This window comes from Gouania willdenowi, chromosome 5 (assembly GCF_900634775.1).
Source record: "Gouania willdenowi chromosome 5, fGouWil2.1, whole genome shotgun sequence".
Lineage (NCBI taxonomy): Eukaryota > Metazoa > Chordata > Actinopteri > Blenniiformes > Gobiesocidae > Gouania > Gouania willdenowi.
The window spans coordinates 2624716-2639789 of record NC_041048.1 but is presented as its reverse complement, the minus strand read 5'-3'; the positions used below and the strand labels follow the sequence as shown (position 1 = coordinate 2639789).

The 15074-nt window shown below is 38.1% G+C and overlaps 1 protein-coding gene across 1 annotated transcript in view; it reads left to right on the top strand.

Moving 5' to 3' along the window:
- ptprt (protein tyrosine phosphatase receptor type T) overlaps positions 1–15074 on the top strand; it is a 341442-nt gene that overhangs the window by 288214 nt on the left and 38154 nt on the right. Inside the window, exon 25 of the mRNA XM_028445860.1 lies at positions 5253–5329. Within this exon, the coding sequence (XP_028301661.1) occupies positions 5253–5329 (77 nt within the window). The remainder of the gene's footprint in view (positions 1–5252; positions 5330–15074) is intronic.

Sequence of the window (15074 nt, the reverse complement as noted above, 5' to 3'; positions counted from 1 at the left end):
AGAGAACTAAAAAACATCATGTTCAGCACTTTACACTTGTATTTATTTCACTTCCATCTGTTTGTGTTCATTAAACTGAGATAGGTGGGCCCGCAGCCTTTCTTTTAAGAGGTCCACATAGGGGGGCTGGTTCTGGTTTTCATTGTGCAGAGTGAACCAGAGGCCGTTCATGGGTGGGACCATATTTACTAACATTAACAGTTTATTTGTTTATACTAGGTTAGACTTAATGGAAAAGTACTGCAATGGTTTAAGTCCTACTTGGAGGAGTGAAGTTATTTTGTAAGAGTAGAGTAGAGTAGAGTAGAGTAGAGTAGAGTAGAGTAGAGTAGAGTATCTTTATTGATCCCACAGTGGGGACATTTACTGTCATGAGAGCTCACATCAGATGAAGTGCAACAAAAAAGATAACAGAAGGCAACACACAGAAAACCCAAAAGACACCCAAAAAATAGTGCAATGAAGATAAAATAAAATAAAAAATACAATAATAGAGACTATACATGTATATAAGTAGAAATTGAAAAATTTCATTGTAAACTTGAGTCTGACAGATTACTAATGTCCTGTGGGGTTCCTCAGGGCTCTGTTCTTGGACCCCCTCTGTTTAACCTTTATATGCTTCATTTGCGACAAATTCTACAGAACTGTGAAGGTGTGTTCACGCCGAACGCGACTTCAGTGACTCTGGCGACTAGATTACATTTTAAATCAATGATATCAAGCGACTTCCCTTCAAACAACACCACTTGCCCGATTCCAGCGACTCATTCACACGTCCTGAGTCGCTGGAAGTGGAAGTTTTTTTAAGTGGAAAATTTGAACTTTTCAAGCGACATCCAATCGGCAATGAGTTTCTCCCCACGTCACTCCCCTGGACGTCACTGTCTGCAGAGCCAGAGGCTGCACTCAGAGGGCTGTACACTTACTGGGGCCAAATGAAAGTGACTTTTTCCTGACATAAGCCTATTAAATTGATAAGTGCTGTAAACACACGGCCTGAGAAGAAGTGTTCAGCCCTCTCAGTGGAGCAGCCGGTCTGCAGACACATACTATTCATACTATTTCTTGGTCGTCACATCACTGGAGCGATAAAAAAGCATGACTATGTTCAAGCGACTGAAAATGGGCGAATGAAGCGACTATAGTCGCTGAAGTCGCGTCCGGTGTGAATGGGAGTAAAGTTAAGGTCAACCTTGAGGTCAAGGTTGATTATCAGAGCTACGCAGACGACACACAACTATATCTATGAGTGAACCCAGATGACTGTGGTCCCATAGAGGTGTTGTGTGACTGCTTAGAAAAAGTGAACTGCTGCATAAGTGAAAACATTCAACTAAATCAAGACAAGATGAAGGTGACTGTGTTTGGTAACAGGGTAAAGAAGACTGCTGTCAGTGAGAACCTTGAGTCTCCATCTCTAAAAAAAAAAAGTTTTGTAAAGAGAATAAAATCCAATGTTTCAGTGTGTAAAATTAAAATGGATAATGAATAGGAATCCATTCATATAGGTTTAAACACATTATCATCGAGTGTGGCATTTGATAAAACAGTAGTGTTTTTCTGAATATAATTAGAGTAATCATGAAGAAGGAAGATTAGATTATTACAGTATTCTCTAACTTCAGTAACACCTCTGTGTCTTTTTACTTCATCAAACCAGAATAATCTGATTTCATCACTGGCCCATGAAGGAATGAAATGGGCATATATTCATTAAACTAGACGATAATGACCTGAGAGATGATCATGTGCTGGTATATTTGCTGTTCATTATCTAGATATTTTAACAACTGGATCATTTATTTTAAGCAGGGACTGAAATCATCAGACGGTAATTGTTCATGTGTCACAAGCTGTGTTTCCATTACAGAATTTCGCAAAATAAAAGCGTTATTTCTAAATGTCAACAAAGTGTAATTGCGCTTTGAATGTGTTTCCATTGAACGTTGTTTTGAGCAGAAGCTTTGTAACTCCCAGGGAATCTCATCCTGTGAGACTTTACTGCAGAAAGACGGACGCTCCAAACCTCCTTATAACACTCTGTATTCCTTTGTTGTTTCACGTCTAATGTGGCACTAATTATTTTTAAGTTTAATGCTAAGAAATGTCCCGGTCCCCTCTTCTGTCTCCATGTACCGCGCCATGTGTTCTCAGAGAGACATGGTCATGTGACCAGGTACGTCACGTCCTGTGACGTGTAATTGTAGAAAAAGTGTTTCCATTGCACTTTTACGACACATTTCAATATCGAACGCCTGAAACTTTTTTGCGATATTCTATTACCAGTTTTTTTAGATTTTGCACATTTCCAAGGGTAACAGAAACACAGCGAGTGAGTGACGTAGCTCACATTGCATGTACGTAATCTGATCAAACAGTGCATGTACGTAATCTGATCAAACAGTGCATGTACGTAATCTGATCAAACAGTGCATGTACGTAATCTGATCAAACAGTGCTTGTACGTAATCTGATCAAACAGTGCTTGTACGTAATCTGATCAAACAGTGCATGCACGTAATCTGATCAAACAGTGCATGCACGTAATCTGATCAAACAGTGCATGCACGTAATCTGATCAAACAGTGCTTGTACGTAATCTGATCAAACAGTGCATGCACGTAATCTGATCAAACAGTGCATGCACGTAATCTGATCAAACAGTGCATGCGCATAATCTGATCAAACAGTGCATGCGCATAATCTGATCAAACAGTGCATGTACGTAATCTGATCAAACAGTGCTTGTACGTAATCTGATCTAACTGTGCATGTACATAATCTGATCAAACAGTGCTTGTACGTAATCTGATCAAACAGTGCATGTACTGTACGTAATCTGATCAAACAGTGCTTGTACGTAATCTGATCAAACAGTGCATGTACTGTACGTAATCTGATCAAACAGTGCTTGTATGTAATCTGATCAAACAGTGCATGTACGTAATCTGATCAAACAGTGCATTTACGTAATCTGATCAAACAGTGCATGTACATTATCTGATCAAACAGTGCTTGTACGTAATCTGATCAAACAGTGCATGTACGTAATCTGATCAAACAGTGCATGTACGTAATCTGATCAAACAGTGCATGTACGTAATCTGATCAAACAGTGCATGTACGTAATCTGATCAAACAGTGCATGTACATAATCTGATCAAACAGTGCTTGTACGTAATCTGATCAAACAGTGCATGTACGTAATCTGATCAAACAGCTCTAAGGTGCAGCTGAGCCAAAACAAAAATACGTGTTTTATAGACTTTTTGGAAATTTGTAACAAATTTTTCCACCAGCCAAACTTTCTCAGTAGAAGCTGAGATGATGGCGGGATTTTTCATAGAATTTTGAACTGAACTAAACTAGAGTAGTAGTATAGAGTTAAGAAGAGATGAAAACACACCTCTTCTTCTTGTGCTGCAGATTTAATCTTCATAGTTTTTTTGTTTGCAATGCAACGTCATACTTTCAAACCCGGAACACAATCCTGTAGTCGTTTCATTGAAACCCTACCGTTGTGTTTTTCCTCTAAGCTTCTGAAGCCTTTGTTTAGGAACATTTCCATCCAACTGTTGGACAGTAGCTGTATATACTGTATGTTGGCTTCCAGAGCAGCAGTTCTCATGTTGCAACAACCTGTGACAGCAGATCTGTGGATTACTGGTGTCTGCAAGGAGATCAAATGGAAACGATGAAATGGCTGAAGGTGATTAAGGGAGAAAGAAGTCTAGTTTGACCCAAAACACTGGACAGAAGGAGCAGAAAAGAGAAGATGTAGGAGGACAGAAGAGCAGACTGTTGTACATCATGTTTGTCGGAAGAATCTTTTTGCGTAGAAAAACCATATAAATGTATTTAGTGGTATTCCTAATTTACAGGGAAACTTGGCCACATGCATTGCATAACTAGTTTATCATTCATTATGTCTGATCACATCTCCTCTTTGGTCAAATTGTGGCATTTCTACTTCTTCTATTCTTCCTACTGATAAAGGTGGAATTGTTTTATTATTATTATTATTATTATTATTATTATTATTATTATTATTATTATTATTATTATTATTATTATTCAGTCAAAACAGTTGCTTGAATGAAATTAATACATTTCAATAAAAATGTATGTTTTTTTATTGAATTATATTCTTTTTTTTTTATCTGGGTCATAATATGTGATATAGGATATTTGTGTCATTTTTATTCAATACCAAAAGAAAAAAAAGTAACAAATACAAAATCCTTATTTAAATAATAATAATATTTCTTTTCTTTTTTTTGCATTTAAGAACTTTTTTCTTTAATAATTCTTTTTTCTTGCAGTGAAGTGAATATTAAAGGCACAAATCTACCTTCATGCATACCCTGGTGTTTGTAATTTTGTTTAGAAAATTTGTGCACTTCCCAGACAAATTAAAATGTTTATTCAAAAATAGCTGTTTTGAAAAAAATAAACAAAAAAGGAAAATAAACTGATTGTGAAGCTTTCCAAAGACTGGGCAACAATCTGAGAATTATTATTATTTTTTTTTAAAAAAAAAAAAGAACAGGAGTCACTAACTTCATCTATTTAACTCACTTTAAGGATAGATTAAGATGTTTGTTTTTTTGTTTTTTACAAGTGGTTACATTTTATTTTGTTGATTTGATTTGAATTGTTTGCTAAATTACATTTTAATCTCTTTTTTTACATCATCTTTTACTGTTTCAATAGTTTTTTTTTTTTTTTTGTGAAGTCAATATTAAGGACATTTAATCAAGTCATGCAGTTTTTTCCAGGAATAATCACAAAATAGATCAATTGGACAAAAAAAAACAGTAGAAAATGAAAGAGGCAGGAAGAACGTAATCACCTGTAATTACATCCAGTTCACCTGTGATTATCCTCCATGCAATGACTGAACCAAATTGCAGGCTTTCATTAGGTAGGAACTCTTTTACCTGCAGGAATAACAGCTCTGTGTGTGCATGTGCGTGCACGCGTGTGTGTGTGTGTGTGTTCAGTGACTATAATAAGCTCAGAATGGTCTTTGTAAATCCTAGCTTCACTTTTCTATTTCAAATCTCTCTAAATGACCCTTTGTTTTTGTTGTGTTGTGAGAAAAACCACAGTTTTTTTTTTTCCTGAATGGAACTGGGGGGACGTGGTCCTGGTACACCAGCTTCCCTTTCCAGTTGTGTTAGCCGCTTCAATCTGTGGGTAAATGTGACTTTAGGCCTGCTGTACTTTTGTGCTATCTGACCCCACAGACGATCACACCAGGGTCCGACTGCAACTGCTGGATGGAGACCCCCACTCGGACTACATCAACGCCAACTACATCGACGTGAGTTTTTACGTTTCACCACGGACAGTTCTTCTCATCTACTGTGTCGGGGGTTAGAACCAGGGTTGGGCTCAATTAGAATTGTATTTTTGTAAGATAAGATAATATTTCCTTTATTTGTCCCACAAAGGGGACATTAGCAGATTTTCAGCAGCAGATGAATAGGAATATAATACATTATATATACATGGGCCTGTACACAGTACTGATAGAAAGAGGGAAAAACATGTTGTAAGGAAGGAAACAGCACAATAAAACAGAATATATACATATACACACTAAAATAGCTGTCTGTCAGTGGTGTGGCTGCCAAAGTTCAGGTTATACACTCAATATTTATAGTTTTCACACGACAATTGACAATTAATTACAATTATAACGTAATTGTAATTTTTTAAAACTGTCACTGTCAAGGTTTTGATAATTGACTTGCAGCTGTGGCTACATTGTAGCTACATTGTAGCTTATCACCACTGGTATGACTGATATGAGTGACTGGTGTGAATGAATAATTGTTTCTGTAACGAGTCTCCTTGAAAAAAAAAAGTGCTATATAAATCCAAGTCATTATTATTATTTTAAATAATTTTAAAACAAGCAGAGATGCTTTTATTTTGAAAAGGGGATGTTTCATTTTTAGCTTGAAGTCAGTCCCAAGACCATTTTACGTCCTGCTCCCAATGCATCATGGGACGGTTGAGTATGACTGTATACTTAAAAAATGTCCCCATATAGTATACATTCAGGTATTTCTTGCATACTCATAATATTTCCATACTATCTAATGTGAACACGCTATATACTCATGTTTATGTAGTACGTTAATATGACATTTACAACATGGCCACCGTCAGGCACGTGCAGTCAGGGTAGGCAAGGTAGGCAGTGCCTACCCAGGGTGAATTTAAATGAATGACATATTCATTTAAAAAAAAAAAAAAAAAATGTAATTTTTTTCTTTTTCAATTTCCGATAGCCTACAGTACCGATAAGTTTGAAAGTGTCAGCATTTTTGTGCTTTTCATAGCCCAAATGAGTGACTAAACATCGCTATGCACCTATTTCCTGGAACGGCAGAGACGCTGCACACTCCTGTATTACGAGGAGGAGGACACACCTCTCCCGAAGGCACACTGCTGCTCTGCCTTTAGCGGCTAAAGTTTAGCCCCATATCACGTGAACGGATGTTTGCGCATGCGCCGTCAGTTCCCCACGGACCCACTATGAAAAACCATTTACGCAAAAAGGCAAATCGCTACCTTGCCTTTGGACGTAACTGTGCTATGTTAATCCAATACGTACGCACAGTGCATTAGTGAATACAAAACAGATATCACGTGGCCGCATCTAGTGGGCGGGTTTACACTACAGGTTGGATGACAGCGATGGAGAGGATAAATACATTTTCACAACTTTCTTTTGAAGAAAAGCGACAGCTTTTAAAAGATGGGAGACCAACACCTGAGCAACCAGACCTTCAGCAAAAGAAAGGTCAGAAAAGTGTGCGGACTTTCCAAAGTGAATGGTACAGACGGAAGGAATGGCTTTGTGGATGCGCCTCACGGAACCGGCTGTTCTGCTTCCCGTGTTTGCTGTTTGGCGGCCGTGGCATCACCGACAAGGTCTAGTCTACGGTGGCTGGGAAGTGTCAGGTGAATGCATTTATAGAAATGAACACGAATGCAAACAGGTCACAACACGAATGCAAACCGGCCACAACGGAAGTGTTTCCGACGGACCGGTATTACAGTCGGACGGGTATTATGATATGATAGCCTGATATGAAAAATATAAGAGTATCCTAATCAACTTTCACTTACTTTCATACGCGTTTCGATGTCTTCTTCTTGTTCTTAACTGTTCTGGTGGGTTAAAAACGTCCGCCAGAAACGTGTCCGTCTGTAATACCGGTCCGTCGGAAACACTTCCGTTGTAGCCATTTTGCATTCGTGTTGTGACCTGTTTGCATTTGTGTTCATTTCTTTAAATGCATTCACCTGACACTTCCCGGCCACCGGGTTTCCGCAACGGAAGTGTTTCCGATGGACTTCAGTCGTGTGATAAAATCACGGGAAATTTGTAATTCTCTGACAAAATATGGTAGAGTTTCATTGAATTTTTTGTATTTGGATGGACTGAGACAAAAACAATGAAAGTATTTGGTTAATTAGTTTTAAACCCAATGACACATAATTAAACTAAAGACTTTTACTCATTCACAAAGTCAGTTTTCATCAAAAGTTATTTCTCTAAAAAAAAGAATGTAGTTGTTTGCTCTCTTTTCTCTAAATGTACTCACTAATAATCTTTATTCCTGTTCGTTTGATTTTTATCCTTGGGATCATTTACATCACTTTACTGATTCAGTCACTGCTGCTGTTGAAAGGACAAAAACGAACCCATGTGGGAAAAAAATGCTTACTTTAAATCATCACCGATGAGAAAAGAATTAGAAAATGAAATCTTCTAAAGACGATAACAGCGTCCGTATAAAGGGAATGTGGTGGCAACAGAAGAATGAGCCATGTTTTCATCTCAACAAGGTTATTTGTCTCATGTCTTATGAAATGTTTGAGGTGACGAGAGGGAACGATGATTGGTTGGAAAGACCTCACTTTACATCTGCTGTTTGAAAGAAAAAAATGGATTTTGGGTTTTTAATTTAATGTCACTGTATTTTATTCTTTCATTTGGTGAATAATAACCTTGAGTTTTCTTCTGAAAGGATAATACTGTAGAGAGTTCTGATGAACATGAAAAAAGAGATTTGGAGGATTTTTAAAGTTGCAAAAAACTGACATTAATTAAAAACCGAAAAGAAACTTTTTTTTAATTTCTTTTGTAATAAAATAAACTGTATATAAATGTAACAATATAGGAATATCAAGATTCAAGGTAGACATTTTTATTTGAGACTAATTTTATATTAAAGCAATTAAAAAATGATTGTGTAAAAAGCAAATCTCAAAGTTTGGAGGCCAAAGGTGTCATGAAAAAAATGTACATCTGTGCCTTATAATTCATTATTTTAGTTCATAAAACCACGAAAGACAAAATGTTGGCGTGACCCCCTCAGCTCCAATCACAGGATTTAGAGAAAGCAGGGGTGAGCAGAGCCCACGAAGGAGCCTCCTCATAGGCTGCTGCGATATTTAGTGAAGCGTGTGCACGGTGCAAACTTGTTTTCAGTCGCTATTGACTGTTTTCCTTCTAGACTAATAATCTAATAAACATTTTCCTATATTTTGGTGCATCTTTTTGTGTGGCAATGTGTTTTACCAGTAGTGCACGTTCAGCACTCGTGCACAATTTCGTGCATTTTATCAGAGTGGGGGATGGTATATATGGTTCGAATTCAGCCACGCCCCTCTGTCATGGTTCAAGACTCAAGTAGTGCAGCTTTAAGTTCAAGCTGCTATCCAGAGTTTCTGAGAGAACGTCTCGATGTCCTGTTGCGGTCACGAAGACGTTTATCCACAAGCTTTGTACCCCAACTTTTCTTTTTTATCAGAAGCTTTATACGTTGGCCATTGTGGAATGGGTACCTGGCGCTCCCTCATGACGCTGTGCTGCTCAGTGATATCTGCTTGCTGTTATGACTCAGCACGTACATTCACTTTGATTGACAGTCTCAAAAACAGGAAGTTAAAGCCTATTGGCTGGGCACAGTCGGCAATCGTTTCCATCTGTATAGCGGTCTATAGGACGAAGGAGGGACTTACTGTATATACATTATTGTATATGAATGACAACCAGACCATAGTAAAAGACTAGTTAGGGACTTTTTTCGCATTTCAAAAGAATAATAATAATAATGGATTTATATAGCGCTTTCTTTGAGGAGACTCAAAGCGCGTTACACACACCATTATTCATTCACACCAGTGACTCACAGTATAAAAGTATAAAACTATCATGATGACATATTGCATGCTTTGGTGTTCCTCTGGGGTCAATTTGACCCCAAGCTGTTTTAGTTGTGTAAAACTTGTGTGTGTGTGCGTGTGTGTGAGCTATGATAAGATCAGTATAGAATAATGTGGCTGCAAATATGTTAGGCCCGATTAGAATGTGAGATCCAGAGTATCTCGGTTCTGATGGGTCCGTGGTCGGTGGTCCTTCTCTTGTGGCAGAGTGGACTGGCGAGAGGAGTCTGAAGCAGCAAAGCGTGGCTCTGGACCGCTGGAGTGTGTTCAAAAGGGTCCTTTCCTGGACCTGGTTCTGGCCTGTGTTAGGCTGGTCGGTTCTGTTCCTTGTTTAGCATGTTTCACAGCTCGTTCAGTCAGCAGGTTTCTACTGGTTCTGACCTGTGTTAGGCCGGTCTGGCCTTTGTTCAGCGTGTGCAGGCTTTGTTCTTGTGGTTCAGTTTTCAGCTCTTTCAGACGTGGTTCTTGTGTTGGTTCAGCTCCTTCAGGCTAGGTTCTTAGTTCAGCACCTTCAGTTGGAACAGGACGTTTTATCTCTGGACGTGCAAGCTTGTTTAAACGGTCTAATGAAAGAAAACACTTTGTTACAAAGAAAATAAAAGATTAAAGAAGACGTACATAACACTGCAGTGGGCATCTTAGCGGCCAGCACCAAAATCCAATGATTTGAATTTTGCGCTTTGGTTTTGTCGCGTTCTAAGCGATTCTATTGGTCGACGTGTTTTCGGGAGCCAATTAGATTGCTTTGGATGTTCTGTGGGTTGTGGCAATCATGTAAGTGTGATAAGGAATGAATGCATGAGAAATCCTTTGGAACAAGAAATATGAATATAACTCAGAAACCGGTGAGATTAAAACTTTCCAAACGAGACTAAAGCAGAGATCATATTTTCCTGGTTATTGTGGCACCAAACATGGTATGCTTTATGCAACGTTAATGAGAGATATTCCTTAGGAACACTTTTACTGTAAAACAATTATATGATCTTATTCTAAGGTTTTCCTTGACTTCCTGTGAATAAAACAGTTATTGACAGTGTAGAAAAATACATTTCAAACTTTTATCAGAAATTTGTGTCCGCTTTTGGAATGTTTCATTGTTAATTCTTGGAGAACAGTATAGCACAAAGCAAAGATTCTGCCATGTGCTCACAGCAGGGGGAAGGACAAACAGTCGTAAATTCCTGTTCTCAGCTCTTTGTCTCTGTTTGTAAAGGGAAAAAGTGGGAAACTCTTCCTGACCAAATGGTCAAGAAGTGTGCTGTGGTATCTGTCAGGCATGACCACCTACATAGATAATCAAATATTGCTGCATTTGGTCGGTCGTCTGCTCACAAATATGCTCTGTTCATTTGTTATAATATAATGTGTTATTAATCCGTGTAAATCCCAAAACTGTGGGAAATGAAGGGTTTAAAAAACTGCTTAAGGTAAGATTGTATTAACATGAGTGTTACTTCAAAAACAAATCAAAATCACTGGACTGATGTGCTTCCTTGTTAAGGAGCAAGTGCTGCTAATGCAACACCACTTTTGCTCAAGTAAAAAAAGACTGTGTGAATAAACGAAATTGAAGTTTTGCATGTCAGCTTTTTTGTTCGATGTTAACTGTACTTGGAACCAGTTTGATAAATTGCGTACATAAATAAAAAATAATAATAATTTGAAACATACCTTCACTTAAATGATTTTCCATCCGTGTTTTCCCAAATTTGAGCGATGCCTTTAAATAGGTGAATTGGTATGTCTTACTGGAAAACAACTTGAAAATAGTCTAAATGATGTGAATCAAAATAGCAATAAAATAAAATGTAACCACATTCATGATTTGTCTTGTCCATTATTTGCCAGTTTTAACTAATTATTCCTACTTTTTAAAATTGCATTCACTCGTTTTTGCCAATTTTAAGGCAATATTGACACTTTGAACTCTTTCTTTTTTCTTGTTTTTTAACCACTTTTTCTGTCCATTTTTGGTCTCTTTAAATTGCAACTTTTAACCAATGTCTGTGATTTTTAAAATCCTATTTCACCACCTTTTCGGTCACTTTTAATCCATTTTATTTCTGATTAAAACAAGGATTTACATCTTTAGGATGACTATATACTATGGCCCAAATAACTAACTTCCTGGATAACAGTGGATATTATTCAGATGAATAAATAAATGTGGTTATCACAGATTCCTAGAACAATGGACCATCATTTTACTGACTTTATGGATGGACCCTAAAAAACTCTCCCCTTTATTTCCCCTTACAGATGGCCCTGTTTCCATAGGACTGTTCCTCAATGTTCATGTCTGTTCAACCACCAAGGTTGAGAACCACTGTCATAAGGAACCATCGAGTTAAAGCTGTAAAACACTGGGACTTTGAATAAGAAATAATGAAGGACATACATTTTTATTGGGAGACTGAGGAAATATATTAATATGCAGATACATTTTGACATAAATAATCAAATATTGCTGCATTTGGTCGATCGTCTGCTCACAAATATGCTCAGTTTATTTGTTATAATATAACACAGAATTGCGTTTAGAGTTGCTGAGATATTTTTGCTAAATATCTGTCATCAATTTGAATTCAAAGCCAAGATTTTTTCACTTTATTTGTATTATTCTGTATGTGGATTGTTTCAAGATGGAAAGATGTGAAACAAATGTGATATTTCTACTTTTGAAGTACAGTGTTGAACTGCTGAAGTCAGCATCCAATAGGAACATTTCAAAATCCAAATAAAAAGACTGAGAGGGTGACTTCATAATTTATTTTTTTTCATCATCTAAAGCACGTTCAATCCCCATCACAAATACATCTGCGTTGCTTTGCCTTAACGACAAAGTTTTATTTCACTCTTCATGTTCTCCACTTCACTCTTGGCCTGTTGGAGATCGTCTATTTTCTTCTCCAGCTCAGTGCTCGTCATCTTCTTCTTCCATTCTACAGTCATCTGAGACACAACAGTATCCAAGATGATTTGGACCTCACACAGTGTGATCTCCATCTGTTCCATTCCACTGTCGGCCTGTTGGACAGCTTTCTTTAAACAGAGGATCTCCTTATCTTTCTTCTCCAATTCAATGCTTGTTGTCTTCTCCCATTCAGCTTGCATCTGAGACACAGTATCCTGATGGTGGTGGTTGAGCCTATGCACTTCATGCTCCATGTTCTCCACTCCACCTTCTGCCTGTTGGAGAGCTTTCTTTAAAGAGAGGATCTCCTCATCTTTCTTCTCAAGCTCAGTTCTCGTCTTCTTCTCCCATTCTGCTTGCATCTGACACACCATATCATCACGGACGCTTTTCAACTCACACACTTCGCTCTTCATGTTCTCCACTTCTCTCTTGGCCTGTTGGAGATCGCCCATTAAAGAGAGGATCTCCTCATCTTTCTTATCCAGCTCAGTGCTTGACGTCGTCTCCTTCTTCTTTGTCCTCCTCCTTCTGTTTCTTCTCCTTCCGCTTGTGGCGGCGAGCACCTTCATTTCATTGTTCTCCTTCACCAGAAGCTCAATTTTTTGTGTTTCTTCCTCCTTTTCCTCAATCAGAGTGAGATGTTGGTTGAGCCTACACACTTCACTCTTCATGTTCTCCACTTCACTCTTGGCCTGCTGGAGATCGTTTATTTTCTTCTCCAGCTCAGTGCTCGTCATCTTCTTCTGCCATTCTACAGTCATCTGAGACACAACAGTATCCAAGATGATTTGGACCTCACACAGTGTGATCTCTATCTGTTCCATTCCACTGTCGGCCTGTTGGACAGCTTTCTTAAAAGTGAGGATCTCCTTATCTTTCTTCCCCAATTCAGTGCTCATCTTCTGCTCCCATTCAGCTTGCATCTGAGACACAGTGTCCTGATGGTGGTGGTTGAGCCTATGCACTTCATGCTCCATGTTCTCCACTCCACTTTCTGCCTGTTGGAGAGCTTTCTTTAAAGAGCGGATTTCCTCATCTTTTCTCACGAGCTCGGTGCTCATCTTCTTCTCCCACGCTCTCATCTGAGACACAGTATCATTCAAGATGCTGTTGAACTCACATTGAATTTCTCTCAGTGAGCTGCTAGACCCGTTGTTCCTCTTTTCACTCTGACTGCAGACCCTCTGCCATCCAAGTCCATCTCCAACCACCTCATCCATGATCCTGATCTACTCTCCAAGAAGACTTCTATCAGTCCTTCGTGCAGTCAAGCAGAAAATTCAATACACACTCAATGTGTGCTGCTGGGTCCTTTCACAAGAATCTCTCCCTTTCCGTTAAATAAACTCAATGTGCTTTTATAAACTCAATGCAGTTTAACTTGTAATGAATGTCTCTGAGAACGATTATCAAAGTCACACTGAGCAGGCTCTGATGTTTTAGAACAGTTAGGACTCAAAGTACCTTTGATGTTTTAGAACACCTATTAGTCAAAGTACCTTTGATGTTTTAGAACACTTATTACGCAAAGTACCTTTGATGTTTTAGAACACTTATTACTCAAAGCACAGAATGTTCCAAATGTTCCACATGAACAGGGGGATAAAAGAAGAGATTAACTAGGACCGTACCATTCTATTTATTCATGTCAAACAGAAAAAGCTTGCGGTATGTGTGTTAATGATAGCGCAACTGACTCAGTATGTCAGTTCTACATTCGTCATGTCTAGTTAAAAGCATGTTTCTTTATGCACGTGTAACGTAGTGTTAGGAAGGTTCATGTTTGAGCAGTAATTCATAGTGGTCAGTGTGTAGTGTTCAGTGTTGTGCTAGTTACTGAAAAAAGTAACTAGTTACCATTACTAGTTACTTCATTCACAAAGTAACTCAGTTACTATTTTGATTACTTACACAAAAAAGTAATACGTTACTGGAAAAAGTAACTTTTGAGTTACTTAGAATTAAAGAATGTATTATTTATTTTGGGTAATTTGTGTCCATACAGCTTCATATTAGTGCTGTAATAATATAATAATCCACTGTTAATCAACTGCTATAAAACAGCCATAAATGATGTGCATATAAAACACAAAACAGCTTCTCCAAAATTAAAACAGTAATTTTTCAGCCTTAGCACAGTAATGTAATGTAAGCTGTACATATTCCAGGTGCACATTCTGCTGTTGAAAATGCTTATAAAAATAAATGTGGAAAAACTAATTCACAGAATTTTTCTCAGCTACACAATGCTAAACATATTAGGAAAAAAGAAAAAAGAAAAGAAAAAAAAAACATAGGCTAATGAGCTGCTGTTAGCAGTGACTCAGCAGTCGCGACAGGCTGCATATTTACAACAACATACTGTGCAATAGTTTGGCGTACCTGTTCCTCGATAACAGTCACAGTCCGTTAAAATCCAGCCGCAGCGTTAGCTTAGCTTCACTGATGCATCTTTTGGAGACAAAAATAATCAGTGTATTTCCACTCTGAGAAGCTTGTCCTGCTCTCGCATTGACTCACCATGATTGGCGCACGTGATGTAAACACAAACACACTGACAATGCTTCTTCTTCTACTGTTTTATTGTGTTTGGCACGGCATACCGCAAAAATATGTAGCGCCACTGTAAACAGGAAGTACACTGCTGCTAGCAAAGTAACGAACAAACGCACCATATTGTAATGATAACGGCGTTATTTCTTTAGAAAAATATTGCGTTACAGTACTAGTTACTGTCAAAAGTGATGTTGGGGCAGTAACGCATTACCGCCCAACACTGGTAGTGTTGTTACTCAGGCTGCTATTCAGTTAAGCTAATAAAATGAGGCCGAGCTAACGTGGGCTATTTTTCTTTAAAATAGGTACAATTTTAAAGCTTTCTATTATGTCATGCCATAGA